The sequence below is a fragment of the Malus sylvestris genome, chromosome 9, assembly GCF_916048215.2.
Source record: "Malus sylvestris chromosome 9, drMalSylv7.2, whole genome shotgun sequence".
NCBI classification, from domain to species: Eukaryota; Viridiplantae; Streptophyta; class Magnoliopsida; order Rosales; family Rosaceae; genus Malus; species Malus sylvestris.
In genome coordinates, this window is record NC_062268.1 from 6205646 (window position 1) to 6223103 (window position 17458).

The following is a 17458-nucleotide window of genomic DNA, read 5'->3' on the forward strand; positions in this document are numbered from 1 at the left end:
AGTGACCACTACGTACAACACTGGTATTTCCACCATCTTTGTTGGGTTGTCAATGGCCGAGATTTGCTCTTCGTACCTAGATGAAGACGACTTTTAACATTTTTCTCTTAAGTTGTAGCTTTTAGTTTGATCAGTTTTAGTTTTATATCTTAAGAAAATAATTTTGTTAGTTAATCCATGTGGTGCTACCCTAGCATAAAATTTAAAGGAAATATAATCAACACATGGACCATATTAACGTGCTTTTTGTTTTTTTAATGAATGCTAGCTATATTTTTCTCTTGACTTTTTCTTTATACCTTTCTCACTCGTTATATCCCTTTAGAACCTGATAATACTTGGGTACTGACTAGTCAGTACCCATTTTACTCACTAACTTACATGGCCCAGTAAAAACAAGACATGTGTTAAATGTTTAAGTTTTATAACCAAGTAACCGAAACCCTTAACCAACAGACCACCTCTCGTCTTTCTCTTCCAGCATCTGGGAATCTTACATGCCATGCCATGGCCGGCATGGCTTCTCTTCTCCGGCGACCCTAACAGGCCACCCCCACCACCCATCCTTCTTTTCTCCAGCGACCCACCTCCAATCCCTCTCTTCTGCAGCAACTGCAACTAGTCCTCCACCGTCGTGGACGACGGCGATTGCTAAGGACGGTCTCCTGCGATGGCTAAGGCCCACAGCTTGGATCTTTCAGACGATGGCGGAGTCGACGAGGTAGCCGTGGTCGCGGACTTGTTGTGGAGGACGCAAGATGGGTTGGACGAGGGAATGGAGTTGGGGTTGACGGGCAGAAGTGAATTGGTTGCTGAGATCTGCCATGGAAGAAGGGAGGGGAAGAAGATGATGCTGTTTGGTTAGGGACATAGGGTGACGGATGGGTGTTTGGGTGTTACGATAGCAATTGTTGGGATAGGTTTCAAATGACAGATGTTTACATTCGATTGCTCCACGTGGTCGGTAATATTGTGTGTCCTGACTGATCAGCATCCAAGTATTGTCCATTAAACCTGTCGGTTTTTATTCCAATTGTACCCCTATTAAATCCAAGCTAACCGATTGTTTAATATTATTTTAAGTTTAGTAGTATAAATAAAAAAGAAAGCTAACTACCTTTCCCTCTTTATAGTATTTTAATAGTTTTTAAGTTTAACTTCTGTTTTTTTCTCTCTTTTTATGGGCTAAATTTATTTAGTAACTATTGATTTTATTAATTTGGCTTACAATATAGTTAGGCCGTTGGAAGCAATCATGTAGAATATGAGATATGATGCAAATTAGACAAGGGTTAACATGGAGAGAGAATAAAACATAAAATAAAAATAAGACTAACCGTTATAAATCCATTTTTCCCAAAATATGAGCCAGCTTCTATTTAAGTAGGCAGAAGGCAAACTACCCAACATTGCTAAGGGAGTCCTTCCTTCGATATCTTTAGCCATGGCTAACTTTGGATAACGTTGAATTAAATCCCACGCAATATCTATATATAGTAAAAGAGTAAAATAGGAATATTGTGAGTATACTGAAAAAAGTTTGTAACCAAAAATATCTTACAGGAAAAGAAGATTCAGGGTGCTGATAATAACAAGGGAGTTTTTGCTACTCCTAACTCATGGTTTACAAGAAAACACTACTATGAAGGGCCATATTTTTTTTATTGGATTAAACAATTTAAAGAGTTCAATAATCTAAAACTCGGGTGCATATCACATTCCGGTGGAAAATAGAAAAAATTCGGTTGACAACCGCTTGACTTTTAAACGCTAAATTAATTAATTTGTACATTACACATTTAAATATTAAGCATTTTCAGAATAAAATCACATAACGTGGCCCATCACCAAATCAATAATTGGTCTTATATATATACTAGCCTCTCTGCACGCACTACGTGCGTGCGAGAGGCTTTTTTTGCATCACGGGCGCTACGCGCCCCAAAGATGTGTTATTTTAGATATTCTGATATTTCTTAAGTGATTATTTTATAAATTGAGCAACATATATTCCATCCAATTTGCACATGTGTGAGTAATCTCCCATACAATTTTTACTATTTTTCCTTTAAAACAACAACAAAGATAAAATGGGAAAACATAAACTATTAAAAAAATCTGAAAATATGACATGTAATTTCATTTCTAGATACATGCTGATAACATTTAATGTCCTTAAATCAAAATTTTCAAATTCATAAGTTTTCAGTCAAAGTTATAGGCTAGCAAAGCAAAATATAGACAACATGTACATATGTAAACATAACGTCTACATGTAAAATCAAAGCCATGCTTACCACCCATTTGCTTGCACTTGATGCTTTAGATTTTCATGGTTAATCTGCAAGCAATGATGACACACCCCATCCCGAAGGAGGGCATGTTGGCCGTCACGTGAAAGTGACGTAACCATTTACACAGTTCGGAAGCTTTAAAAATACAATTACTAAGATGAAACACCCGAGGGTGAGTCCTACTTTTGTGAATTCTGTCAGAACACCGTTGGATTCCTCGTGGCCACCAAAGCTCTGCTATCTAGAACTTGAAGGGGCGCAAAACAAAATTGAGTGGGTCAGTAAAACAAAGTTTTTCGAAAACTTTTCATTTAAAACATTTCTAACCCCTCGCTGTAAAACCTGTATATTTTCCCAGAAAATAACATAATAGCATATAACTTTTCATAAATCTCAAATCATCAATCTTTCTTAAAAACCAGAAAGTATGTCATGTTATAAATGTCAAAACAGAATAAATGATGCATCAATGTAACAGGTGACATAATGAATTAACCGGAGACCCTGCAGTTGGTCCTGTACGGTTAATTCTATAGCTCAATATCCAATCTAAACCAGAGTCACCTCGGTGACCTGTACGGCACTACACTGCACATGAATCGGAACTACCTGAAGTAGTCTGTACGATAGGAATGGTGTAATAATACGCTCTAGTGCTTCTCTCATCAATCATCTGTGCACATAATCTAAAGTCACCTACTAGTCGGAACCACCTCTAATGGTCTATACAACTAGTATGTCGGAACCCTCTCATGGTCTGTACGACACGTCGGAACCCTCTCATGGTCTGTACGACATGCACCTACTTGGATCCAAGGTGAGCGTGTGGTGCGGGTGAATAATATAAGCACTAACACCATGATTGCAGGTTATGAGCTATCCACATAATATACATCATCAATGATTTACATGAATAACATAAAACTCACCTGATACTCACCTGTGCGTCCACAGCACCAATTCACATATATATATGCATCAATTATCAATTCATATATCTCATAATATGCATGCATGGCATTTTAAAACGTACTTTCATTTAAACTCAATTTCTGGGAAAAAATATCAATAGTATATAGGTATAAACAGAAATACTGCCCACTCACCTGGAGTTCGCCCAACAACTCCCTAGCACCACACATCAAAGCGTCATGACGATCGGCGCCTAGAATAATAATAAAATCCAACCTCAGAAATCATATCAATAGAATATATAACTTATATAAAACACGTCACTACGTAGTTCGATCCGGAAGATCTGCCACTCAGATTTCCAATCCATAACTACCAGAGGTCCACAATATACCTCTAGGACAACATCCTAAAATTTCATTACCATCCAACGGTCGGATCTCCGTCAATTTCCAAAACCAAGTGACGGTTAACATTTTATTTTATGAACTTACAACTCCAATTCCGGAAGATCCGTAATTTTGATTCCCAATCTGTAAGTTCCTATAATCCTCAAATATTACGTATTACAACGTATCAAAGTTTGGTGACAATCCGACAGTTGGATCGTAAATTCACATTTTCACTTAATCACGAATCGAAACGAACTTAGGTTCAATTACTCAATTTACGTCCATCAATTATCAAAACTGAACCTAGAACCTTAAACACATGCTAAGAATGACATTGGCGGGCCATTGGCCACGCGCCGCCATACGGGCCGCCGCGGGTGGCGGTTGGCCGCCCCGGCTCGCCGGAAAATCCAACTATTTCCAAAAATTCTCAAAAAATACAGAATTGAAGATCTCAATGAGTAGAGAAAACTTTATACCTGTGGACAAGGCCAATTTGGCCTGGAAGAGCTCCAATTTCACCAAAATCCGTGCGGAACCCTAGAATTGGGTGAGTTCCAATTCGTCTTCAAATCAACTCCGATGCTCCAACTAATGCTTGGTCTTTATTCTAGGCCTCAAGAGAAGTGTATGGGTGGTGGCAATTGAAAGAAATTGCTTCGAAATTGGGTGATTCGAAGCCAAAGCCGTTGCACCCCTTCTTGCGGTTTTCTCCATTTTCAAAGCCAAATCTCTCCAAATTTGAGATGGAATGGATAGAGGCAGGCTCCTAGAGTGTTTCCCATGAAGTTTCTTGAAGCAATTCGCCGGAAAAAATGGGCATGGGTGCCGACCGGGTCAAAAATGGGCCAAGGGGATCCAGCCTATCCCCCGCGTCTCTCTCTCCCTCCTTTCCTCCTTTCCTCTTTCCTGGTTGGCCAGATTCTCCCTCTCTCTTCTCCTGATTCGTCCCCTTCTTCTTCTTTCAGATTGGGTAGTTTTGCCCAATCCCATTTTTCCTTTCTTCTTCCCCGATGCCCAATCCTCATTCTTCTTCTTCTTCTTACGCACACACACGCACAAACCTTCTTTCTCTCATCCCAACTATCCATTTCAAATTCCTTTAATCTGGGCCATTCAAATTTTAATAATAAAATTTATAAAATGCCCAAACTTTAAACTTTAAAATCTTTTTCGTTATAACTCCAAATAACGAACCGTCAGCGCCCACACGTCCGTAGCGACGAGTACTACGAGGATATGTCAAGAAAACAAATCTTAGATGGCACGACACGATGATTAACCCCGAATAATGCGCGTGCCTCAAAGGGCATTTTTGTAAAATCCTTTATTAAAACTTTAAAACTCTTAAAATCAGGGACGGGCTGTCACAATCTACCCACCTTAAAAAATTTCGTCCTCGAAATTTACACAATCTTTACAATCCATCGATATCCTCATTCGATCTTTTGTCTCCCAAGTAGTTTCTTCTGCTGAATGATTCCTCCATAAAACTTTTACCAAGTACACTGTTTTATTTCTCAGGACTTCCTCTTTCTATTCCAAAATAATCATGGGTTCCTCATTATAAGTCAAATCCGGATTAATCTCTAAGGGCTGAACCAGAATCATTCAGCAGAAGAAACTACTTGGGAGACAAAAGATCGAATGAGGATATCGATGGATTGTAAAGATTGTGTAAATTTCGAGGACGAAATTTTTTAAGGTGGGTAGATTGTGACAGCCCGTCCCTGATTTTAAGAGTTTTAATAAAGGATTTTACAAAAATGCCCTTTGAGGCACGCGCATTATTCGGGGTTAATCGTCGTTTCGTGCCATCTAAGATTTGTTTTCTTGACATATCCTCGTAGTACTCGTCGCTACAGACGTGTGGGCGCTGACGGTTCATTATTAGGAGTTATAATGAAAAAGATTTTAAAGTTTGAAGTTTGGGCATTTTATAAATTTTATTATTAAAATTTGGATGGCCCAGATTAAAGGAATTTGAAATGGATGGTTGTGATGAGAGAAAGAAGGTTTGTGCGTGTGTGTGCGTAAGAAGAAGAAGAAGAATGAGGATTGGGCATCGGGGAAGAAGAAAGGAAAAATGGGATTGGGCAAAACTGCCCAATCTGAAAGAAGAAGAAGGGGACGAATCAGAAGAAGAGAGAGGGAGAATCTGGCGAACCAGGAAAGAGGAAAGGAGGAAAGGAGGGAGAGAGAGACGCGGGGGATCGGCCGGATCCCCTTGGCCCATTTTTGACCCGATCGGCACCCATGCCGATTTTCGGTGATTTTCACCCGTTTTTCCAACGAATTGCTTCAAGAAACTTCATGGGAAACACTCTAGGAGCCTTCCTCCATCCATTCCATCTCAAATTCCTTTAATCTGGGCCATCCAAATTTTAATAATAAAATTTATAAAATGCCCAAACTTCAAACTTTAAAATCTTTTTCGTTATAACTCCAAATAATGAACCGTCAGCGCCCACACGTCCGTAGCGACGAGTACTACGAGGATATGTCAAGAAAACAAATCTTAGATGGCACAACACGACGATTAACCCCGAATAATGCGCGTGCCTCAAAGGGCATTTTTGTAAAATCCTTTATTAAAACTTTAAAACTCTTAAAATCAGGGACGGGCTGTCACAAATGATGATAAAATAAGAAGTCTAACTATAATGCACAATCCCAAATATAAAGATTGTAAGCAATTTAACCAAAATACCTTTAACTTTGACAATTTTCTCATGGCAATACTTTTACTCCAGTTACTTTTAGAATACTGAAAGATAAATAATTTGTCAAGTTTTAGGTAACAAATTGTAATCATGTTTACAAAATTAAATAGTAAGAAATGTTACCTTGGTCTTGTACTTCAACCTTTGAACTTTGAGACAGGTGTGATGCTTGTAAAACTGACAAAAAATGCAATTTTATTTCTATTTGAAAATTGAATGCAATTTGAATTTATAGTATACTTCCGTATGAAAATAAGAGAAGACTTACCGTATTTAGAAAAGTTGTTTGATCACTATTAATCTTTTTCCTGCATCCAAAAAATGTTTTTTTAATTTTATAATTTGAGATAATTAAGTTGTAGATTTTTTTTTTTAATTTTATAATTTGAGATAATTAACATGAACGTATCTCCTCCAATTTAGGAGGAGATATTAATATAGAAGAAACAAAAGAACAATAGGAGGTGACATTATCTCAAAGCTGCAGTAGAAAATGATAATGGCATCAGAGGCCATAAGAAGATTGAAGCAAGCGATAATTCTTAATTGAGATTGAAGCCAATCAACCTTTAATGATAATGTAGTGATGACCTGGTGGAAGATATACGTTCGGTTTTCAAACGTGTATACTGTCAAGACCGTGGACATCTTCGCATGCATTTTCACATGAAACTCATATAGAGAATGCCATTAAAAATAAATAGGTAAGAAATGGTGTTGTACCTAATTTGTTGGACTTTATTCCAAATACGTATGATGTGAGGAGTTGTTGAAGGTTTTAATTCTTCTACAACCATTTTCATGCGCCACCTATATATTGAAGGTATATATAAAGTTAGAATTTCTTATAACAAATTTAATAAAGAATTTAGAATACATACTGCTCATGCTTCTTCTTTTTCCACTCTTTGAGAATCAGTTGGCTTAGATCGGTAGGTTTTACTCCGACAGATATCTCCCACCCAGGTGTAAAAATAGAGACACGTATGTTTGGGATCTTATCAATAGGTAGTTCCTTCTTCATTTTTTGTGGGTATTCTTGTAGATATCCTGAGAATGAAAACAAAAAGGAGAAGAAAGAATAAGAAAATTGAAATAAAAAGCACCAAGATTTCACAGAAGATGGATACGAATGGTTGACAAAAGCCTTTTGAGTCAAGAATCTCACCAAATTAATTCAAATAGCATCATATGTGAAGAAGGCAGAGCAAAACAAAAAAAAGAGGGGGTATAAGATTTGGCCACATAATCGGAAGAGATCGGGAGTACATATAATAATATTGTAGCCACAACGGAAAAAATGGAAATATACGTACTGGGAAGTTACTGCTTAGTAGTGGGAGGACTTCACGGTTTTTTTTTTAAACTGACAACAACCTCTCCCCATTTTCTCCCACGTTGGTTCTTAATTTTTTTTAATATAATTTTGTTAGATATTAATATCTCCTCCTAAAATGGAGGAGATACGTTCATGTTATTTTCTTTTCTTTTTTTCTTTTTTTTCTTTTTTTTCCCTTTTTTCGAATAAAACAAATTTTAATTCTCTGTTTAATATATCTCTCCTAAAATGGAGAGCAATTACGTTGTTTTTGTTTAATATAAATTTCTTAGATATTTTTTTAATATAATTTTGTTAGATTAATATTTTCTCTTAAAAATGGAGGAGAAGTTATTCCGTTTCTGTTGTTTTATTTGTTTTTTTTTCCTTTTTTCAATATAAAGTGAGAGCCTCAGTTTGGTGAAGCATTTTAAACCCCTAAAATGCCCTTACTTCAGAATAGAAAAAAGAACCAAATTATCCTAATAGAAAAAAGTATAATCGTGATATACGCAAATATGATGGGGTTAAATCATAATACACAATTTGTAGATGTTTGGCTGTGGACAATGTATGTGTGCATGCATATGAAGAATGATAGTTTACAACCATTAGATAAATGGGACCTACACTTTCTAAACAATTGTGACCCTTCGATAATTTATACTATTGTTTACATTCTTTCTTTCCGCAAAAAAAAAAATAAAAAAAATAAAAAAGCACAATTGAAACTACCCTAGACCCCATTCCAGAGTTTGCATGATGGAAACTACTAGACCTGGCATTCGTGTCGTGTTTTTCGTGTTCGTGTCGTTTTCGTGTCATACCCGATATTTTAACAGGTCGTGTCGTGTAACACCCGTTAAAATAAACGGGTAAAATGACTAGACCCGAAATTGACCCGATAATATTAACATGTAATATGACCCGACCCATTACCCATTAAGGAAAATATATTTTAAACCAATAAATAATCAAATGAAAAACATAATACTAAATAAGTATATACATACCATATTATCACATTCAAAACATAAAAGCGCATTTGTCTTTGAAGAATTACATATTTACATACCCAAAATAAGAGCATAATAAAAATAAAATAAAACATTAGAACATTACAAAATATCAAATGTTCAAAAGATTTGCAAAATTAAGGGAGTTATGTTTCAAGGTTTGGAACCTTGCACATTTTCTTACAATCAAACTCTTCAATTTTCATCAATCACCATGAGAAATGGTATTGGAACTTTGGCTTGATATATTGTCTTCAAGAGTTATATTGATGATATTTTCAATGAGGCTTTCTACATTAGCATTCTCTTCTCATTTATCCTATGACTATTGTTTAAGTAAAGTCTTTAATAGTTTTATAATTAATGTAGAAGTGTGAAAAATATAGAAAAAATATATATTGTCTTCTATTTTAAGGACATTAAATGTTATCAGCATGTATCTAGAAATGAAATTACATGTCAAATTTTCAGATTTTTTTAATAGTTTATGTTTTCCCATTTTATCTTCATTGTTGTTTTAAAGGAAAAATAGTAAAAATGGGAGATTACTCACACATGTGCAAATTGGATGGAATATATGTTGCTCATTTTCTGGATTTGGATTGTGAAGAAAACAAAGGGGCTTTCTTGGCATTTCTGAATGCTTCACCAAACTGGCCTTCTCCCTTTATATATATAGATAAATAAAAAATAAATAAAAATTAACGATTGGTCTTATATATATATAAAAATAAAAAAAATAAAAAATTAACGATTCGTGATGTTTGAACATCTTACCGAATCTCCCGTTTTCAAAACCGCAGGAAATAAGTGAGGCAGCGTCAGTAACGCTGAGAGAATCGTGTGGTGTAACAGAATAGAGATAGAGAGCCATTGTTTCCCCTTTTTCTTCTTCTGTGCCGCTAGGACTGGAAGCCCATTTATAAGAGTGCTAGTAAGAACTCCCAAAGGATGTGATCCCATGATATTGCGAGGTAAAATAGTAGGTAATTTCGGGTTCTTATCAACCATCGATTGAGCTACTTCCACCATTTCTGGATGTTTTTCTACAAGGACATAAAAAGCTGTGCGGTCAAATCCGCCTGATACTTTTACTCCTTCCAAGTCCTCCTTTTCCATTGAGTCCAGCATCTCTCCAAACGACATCGGCACCCTGTAATCCTTAGAGATAACGAAGTGAAGAAAATCGATTTTTGCCTTGCGATCGTTAAGATACGTCTTGGCATCATCCCAATGCTTAGACTTCACACAATTGACGAAAGATTTCTGCTTATCATCGGCATCGCTCTCATGTTCTGCCATGTTTTATTGTAACTGGTTAGCTGCCCTTTTTCTCATATTATACTGGGCATAAAATTAAGGATAATACTATTTGGAAAGAAAATAACTGAAACAATATAAATGTATTAAAAGAGTACGTAGTTTTTTTCTTGACAAAAAAAAAAAAAAGAGTACGTAGTTTTTTTCTCTGTTTTTTTTTTAACTCGCCATCTAAGAATAGTACTAAACTGTAGTTTTAAGTAATATAGAGATCATTTGGATGTGCTTTTAAAATGACTGAAATCAATTTTGGTGGAAATGTTTTTGGAACCAAAAACCATTTTCTCTAAAAACGCTTTCAGTTATTTTAAAAGCACATTCAAACGAATCCATAGTATGCACATTTAATAGACTGGTATGTACTAATAGAAATAGGCATTCATGTAACTAATTGACAACTCCTTGTGGTCATTTGGTAATCATTTAGTTTTTTATTTTTATTTTGTTTGAAAACGTGTTTGGTAATGTTTCTATAAAACCAAAACTTGAAAACTATTTCTTTGATTTTTCAAAATTTATATGTATTAGTTTTGGTTTTTAGTTTTCATACGAAAAACTGTTACGAAATAGTTTTAAAACTAGATACTGAAAATTGAAATGATTATTAAATAGATCTTAAATATTCATTTTTTATGTAATGAATACAAAAATCAGAGAGTAAGGAGAGACTACCATTTGAATAGATTTATAACATGTGAGGATCGAAGCATATAGACTATATACCTCTACTGCCCCGCCCTTCTTCAAGTTTCACCGCATCCTTTGGCCCAGCTTCACAATCAGTAGGGGTATATGCATTAAGAACTGATCTCAAATCTGAGAATGGAGATCTTTATGGTTAGATATTATCACGTTAGCAATCGATTCTACACTAACTATAGATGGTACTCCCCTTATCATATTTTTTATATTTTAAAATAAATCAATACGAATTCAGACTCTGTGTTGTAGTTTCGGATTTATTATCGTCAAACTAGGGAAATCTAATATTCGAATGGTATATAATAAAATTTTAATATTAGATGTGACTAGTCAAACATACAATGTAGTGCACTATCTGAATCACAGAAAAATAAAACCACAAAACAAGCACTGTAATGTAGTGTCTGAATCAACATCAAAACCAAGTTAACCTAACCCCTCTTATCAATGAGCTCATAGCTTAGCAACTATCTCGCATTCATTCCTCCAAAGTGGAGAGAAAAAGAGAAAATGATAGAAGAGTTAGGTTCTAACTATTTATAAATGCATAAAACTCATTTCACATTCATCATTGACCAATGCTTAATTAATAAAAATTTATCATGAGTTAATCCAAAATAAAAATGGCCATTGATATATGGCTAATAATAAAATATTTATTAATTTTTTACTTAAATAACCTAAAAAGATTTCTTTAATGCATATAAATGTGGGAGTTCGAACACACCCCTCAACAATTGAATCAGTAAAGGCAAAATATTCCTTTACAACTAAATTAATGAAGAGAAATGATAACTACACACTTTTTTCTCTTCATATGCATCACTCTTTATTTATGGTTATCAAATTAAATACATCAAACGAAAAGAACGTACATAAATGATTAAATAGGAGTATGGGGAGGAAAAAAAAGAGTATGATTATCATTTAATCAAACAATCATATGGTTTTCCCAATCTTTACCCTATGTGTGTGTAATATACACATATATTTGTACATATACATACCGAATCTTCCATATTTTTGGAAAAAGCTTTTCGGACCCAACTTCTGTTTCAAAGTATCCCAAGCTTCTTCGGCCGTGGTTTCGCTCCATTTGACCAACTGATAAGTGTCATCCCCGCAAGAACTCTGGATTGTACATAAGGCCTTGGCATTCTTCTTTCTCCAAGCACTGGATTCAGTTTTACCATCTTTCTTTTTAGGAGGTTTATTGTTGCCTTCGACAACGCCCAAAAGATTAGGAAGATTATTGGTGCCTTCGACAACCTCACAAAGATCTTCGGCCAACAAATAGTTCTTGACCCAACAACTCCAATCTTCATAGTTATTAAGGTTAAGAATTTTAGGATTAGAAGTTTCACTAAATGTAGTTGTTTCCATGTTCGATCTGCCCATTTATCCAACGGTCCAGATGATGTCAATTGAGCATGTGTGAAAAACTAAGCCAAGGAAAAACAAAAGGAACTTGAACAAACTAGCTGGCATACCTCATATAATTTTGAACAACCAACCACCAAGATAAGTAAGAAATAAAGGCTGTGGGAAACCATATACCCAAGCTCTGAGCTTTGGTTTCTTTTATAATCTCATTCCAACCAAGAGAAAAAAAAACAACACAAAGGTGTAATCTCACCCTCGCAACCTTGTACTTTAGCCTCGAGACGGTCTTTCAAATGAGGAACCATTTTGCTTTTGTTCTTCCCTGCAAATGTAGGTAAGCCCAAGTACTTTTCATGATAAGGCACCACTAACACAATTAGCAGCATCCTTATTTCTTCCCGAAACTCACTAGGGGCGCGTTTAGTAACTCGTAATTAAATTGAGAAGAATTGAATTGAAGAGGAATTGGATTGAGAAAGAATTGAAATGAGGTAGAATCAAAATCATATTCCTGTTGAAGATGTTTACTAAACTGTCTGGAATCAAATTGAGAATGATGCAGATTCCATAACATTTGTTTACTAATTTACCTAAATCGGAATCAAAAGCAATTTGATTACTAAAATACCCTTGTACATAAACAAAATTTTAATTTTATTCAATTATTTTGTATATATAAAACTAATACAATTATTTACCCTAAAAAATTAAGAAATATTTATTAATTAGACTACTCAAACTTGTGTGCCTCACACCGCATACTATTTACCATAAAGAAAATCAATATAAATTGTTCTCCAGCAAAACGAAGAACACGACAGGGCTCGGGGCTTTTGCTTCATAGATCCTGCGATTTCTGTGATTTCATCATGAATCTTTGCTTCCTTTTCAATATTTTAGGTATTCTCTCTCAAATTCCATGCGGAATCTGCATCTCATTCATCTTCTCCGGTGCGGCCTGAAGTTTATGCTCCAAATTCATTTCTGTCAAACCCTAACTCTGCTTCAATAAACATTGGCAACATGGTTTAGATCAAACTGAAGTGCGATAATTACCTAGCGTGGAAGTCTTGCCAATCGGAGTCTGGTTCGACAACGATCCCAGTCTGTGATGGCGGTGGCATTGGGGAAGTTTTGCTGGTCCAAGATCAGAAATAGAGGGACAGAAGCAAGTTGAAGGGAGGAGAAGATAAGGGTGTTTTGGGTATAAAAACCTGATTCCGGATGAAGGTTTTTGTCCCAGAATCCAAATACTAGCTATTGTTCGGTAGTCTAATTCCGAGAATATCAGGAATTGGATTGCTGATTTTGAGTGGGCCCGCATAAATTTTTATTCCCAAATAGATAGTAAACGTCGGAGTCTCTTGGAAGGAGTGCAACTCCCATTCCCCTTGTTCCCTCCCCAACGAACATGCTGTCAAACCGGTCTCCGGCTTCCAAATCCCACCGCATCAGTCAACAATATGTTACCATACATCCCAAAAAAGATTAATATATAAAACCAAATCTTAGCGGCCTAATTGTGCTTTCCTAGCAAGTGGCCAAAGGCAATGAAGGTGGAGGAGCAGGAGGAACAGTTTCAGTTGCTGGGCCCTGGTAATTAGGGTTATGATTCTTAGGAAGGATGGGTGTGACTCAGTCTGCCATTACTCATTCACTCTTTTGACTCCAAGCTCCCCTGATTCTCAAAGACACAGAAAGAGTGGGCGCGTGCGTGACGACGGACGAGACTCGTGAGAGTGTATTCTCCAGTCCTCTTCCGCTGCGTCTGTGTGTATCAAGTGTGTTTGAGTTTGCGTAGTTGCATTTAGGCGGAAATGCAGATGCCCATTCAGACTTAAAAGAAAAAAATTCAATTGAAAGGTGTTTTGTTTTGGCCCAAAGAAAAGAAAGGAAGGCATTTTTTTGTATTTATTTTTCAATGCTACCCAATGAATCATCTGTGTTCAGTTTCAGAACTATTGTAGTACTTATATTCAGTTTTACAAATAGTTGATGTTCAATTTAAGAAATAGTGATATTACTAGTGCTTATTTTAAGCAATAGCAATAATACTTTTGTTTAGTTTTCAGAAATAATCACTATTTAATTTAAGAAATAGTGTAGCACCCATATTTAATTTTAGAAATAATGAAGGAGTAAGAGAGAGTGTGTAATAGATGCACAAGACCGCTCACGTCAGTTTTTATTATTTTTTTAAATATATTTTTTCTTGTATTAAACTTTTGTCTATTTTGTCAAAGTTTAGATCATTTTCATTAAGGTTTAAATTCTTTTCATTAAATAATAATTTAAGGTGATTTGTTATTAAATTAAAATTAAGAATGTTGTAAAATCGACAGTGTGCAGTGGAATAAATAAATAAGACACAAAATTTACGAGGTTCCTCTACAGTCAGTGTGACTGGAGTACGTCCTCGGGGCAGCAGTGGTGCTTTCATTATAATTTGGAATCATAAGAGTACAAAGATAACTCTCTCTATTATCTCCTCTCATCTTCCTCTCTTTTCTCTCTTCCTCTCTTCCTTCCTATCTCTCCGTGAGTCTCTCAACCTTCTTCACCTCTCATTCATTTTATAAACAAAAGAGAATACTATTCACTTTAAAAATTTTCTACAAATGAATAGTGAAAATATTGTGCATAAATAGTAACAAACTATTCATGTGGGCCATCCACATATTATTCACAACACTCCCCCTTGGATAACCACAAGTCTTCGATTAACTCTTTAAAATCTTGATCTGTTTTGAATGCTCCCCCTGATGAGTATATCCCCCCGATTTCAAATCATTTAGGCTGATTGTTGATCATTCTGCTTCAGTCTCTTAGCGAGAAAAGTTGCCGAAAGAGATGTTTTACTTGTTGTTAACTTTCCACATACTTGTTCTTGTACTGGGTTGGAGGGTCTTCTGCTAGACTTACCCCAAAGGTCTGAATTTACTCCTTTTATCTAGAGTGGAATTTTGATTCAAGGGTGGTGGACACTTGATCTTGAATCGGACTTGTGATTTCTTCAAGGGCTTCGAGGTTTGATCTTGAATGAAATTAGACCATAAGGAGCTTCACGTGGCAAGTGATCTTTGGTTTTGTCGGGGATGAATTAGCACATGTTTGTTACGCTTGTCTCCACATGCTTCAATGTATCATTTTCACTTGCCTTACTTGCTCCCCTTGCTTAAGTAGTATTTTCCCTGGTTTTCCCCCATGCATGTGTGGCATCTTCTCTTGCAGTATTTGCCTTCTGATTGCATTTGGATGGTTCATCACTTCTTGGTAACTGGAGACCCAGCTCCAACAACAGTTGAAGATGGCTACTCGAGAGCAATACTAGGTAAGCAATTAGGAAAGGTTCCAGGCAGTCAGTTCCTTACCGGGAGTTTGAGTGGAGGTTCCAACATATTTCTTTCTTTATCCTTGTCTTTGCAGGTAAGAACAAGAACAAAGGAAAAGACAGGGAGATTGCATGATATGAGATACTCTTGCTCTCATCCCTGAAGATATGAGATACTTTTGCTCTGGTGTGACTTGTTTTGAAGACGTATTCTCGGAGAGGAAGAAAATTGAGTATTTTGAGATGCTTTGTTGAAGATGCATTCTCGGAGATGAGGAAGAGTTAGGTATTCTTGCAGGTCTGCCTTGTTATGAAGAACGAAGATCGACATATATAGAGATTTTTCAATAGCAGGTAGTAGTGTTGTGCCTTTACTCTTGTCAGCAATTGTGGTGTAATTAGAATAGTAAGATTTACGCGTTTTCAATTTTGTCAGAGATCTTTGACAAAGTTGCACGCGATATCCAAAAAGGCTAAGATTGCGTCTAAAAAATGCCAACGAACTTTATTCAGGAAAATCTGGCTTTTGAAATTCGGAGAGTGGTGTCTCTTCGATCTCTGAACGAGTGGCTCTGTTGCCTCTTCTTTTATAGAGACATCAATTGTGTTCAAGAGTATGCTCAAAAAGTTGCTGCCTATAGAAATTTTCCCTTTCTTGCACTTCTGAGATTTTATTTGACCTTTTTTTCTTCTTCATCATTTCAGAAAATGACTTGCACATTTAACATTTGCTTAAATTTGAGTCTTAGGAGTGATACAGACGAGCAACGTGAGGATAACATATGGTGCCCGTCCTTCTTATCTTCTAATGGTTCTCTTACAGTTGGGGACTCTGTGATGAAGAATAACATAACCTTTACTATGGTAGCTAGAAATCTTCTCACTCCAAAGGATAACAAAATCCTTTCAAAACGATCTGACGAGTTGGCCGTTCAAGACTCCGTAGCTCTCAGTATTCAGTGTGCAGGCTCAGTATCCAATATGGGTCAACGCTTACTTGCTCAAACTCGCCAAGTTGAATAATTGATGACTGAGGTAGCAAGTCTTAAACAAGAGATCAGAGGGCTCAAGCACGAGAATAGAGTGTTACACGTGCTTGCAAATAATTACTCGACGAGCATGAAAAGAAAGCTCGACCAGTTGCAAGAATCCGAAAGTCGGATTCAAAGTGATCACCAGAGGTTCGTTGTTAGATTCTGAAAGCAACTGATGACTTCCCCTTCTGGTGTTTTACTAAGTACTGGGGTGCCACATGATCAATCTCCAGTGCCTCCCCCTTCTGGGGTACTTCCAAGTACTGAGGCCTCACATGAGCAACCCTTGTAAAGGCTTCATCCTGTTTGTTTGTTTTAACTCATGTGTATGTACATATATGTATTTTCTCGGAGATATTAATAGATAAGCTTTATTTCATTCAATGTATTGTACTAAATACAATAAAGCATATACTTCACTAAGATGTGATACTTCTAGACCAAATATCAATTTATCTTTACCTTCACGAAGATAAATGATCTTTCTTAGTGTCTACATCATTTGAGTATTCAACTCATAATCTTCAATCCATATGGTTCTTTAACATTATGGATAAGATTCGTGTTGGTAGATTGTTCGATTTGCAGCTCAAGATAATATTTCTCTCAACACTTTATAATTTTTTCTAAACTCTTCGGGAGTTTCAATTCAACTCTTCAGGAGTTCTAATTTAATATCATCAACTTCTTGCAAGAGATTTTAGTATGTTGCAACAATATCATAATGATAGTACTCACTAAGGCAATTTATACCAACCATTGGTATTGAGTACATATTTTATGCTTTACCCTTCCGAGGTTTACTTCAAGCAATTTGAATTCTTCAAGGATTTTCTACACTTCATGATACATTTTCCTTTAGAATTTATATAGAGCAATTTGCTCCCATGTATACTTGAGTGATTTACTTATGGAGATATGATGTGGGCGACTCACAACCCTTTATATATAATTCTCCATTCATATGAACTCGTTTACAAGAGTATAATTAGTAACCTTGTGTCATATCATGTGAGTGTATTTCACTATATTA

The 17458-nt window shown here is 35.9% G+C and overlaps 1 protein-coding gene across 1 annotated transcript; it reads right to left on the reverse strand.

The window, feature by feature from the left end:
- Nucleotides 1–2293: 2293 nt before the first annotated feature.
- LOC126634633 (uncharacterized) lies at nt 2294–7345 on the reverse strand. The gene is made up of 6 exons (XM_050305167.1): nt 7203–7345; nt 7045–7131; nt 6590–6629; nt 6445–6498; nt 6309–6365; nt 2294–2341 (listed from the first exon to the last, which is right to left on the reverse strand). Exons 1-6 carry the CDS (start codon nt 7343–7345, stop codon nt 2294–2296), a joined length of 429 nt encoding a protein of 142 aa, XP_050161124.1.
- Between the last annotated feature and the right edge of the window lie 10113 nt (nt 7346–17458).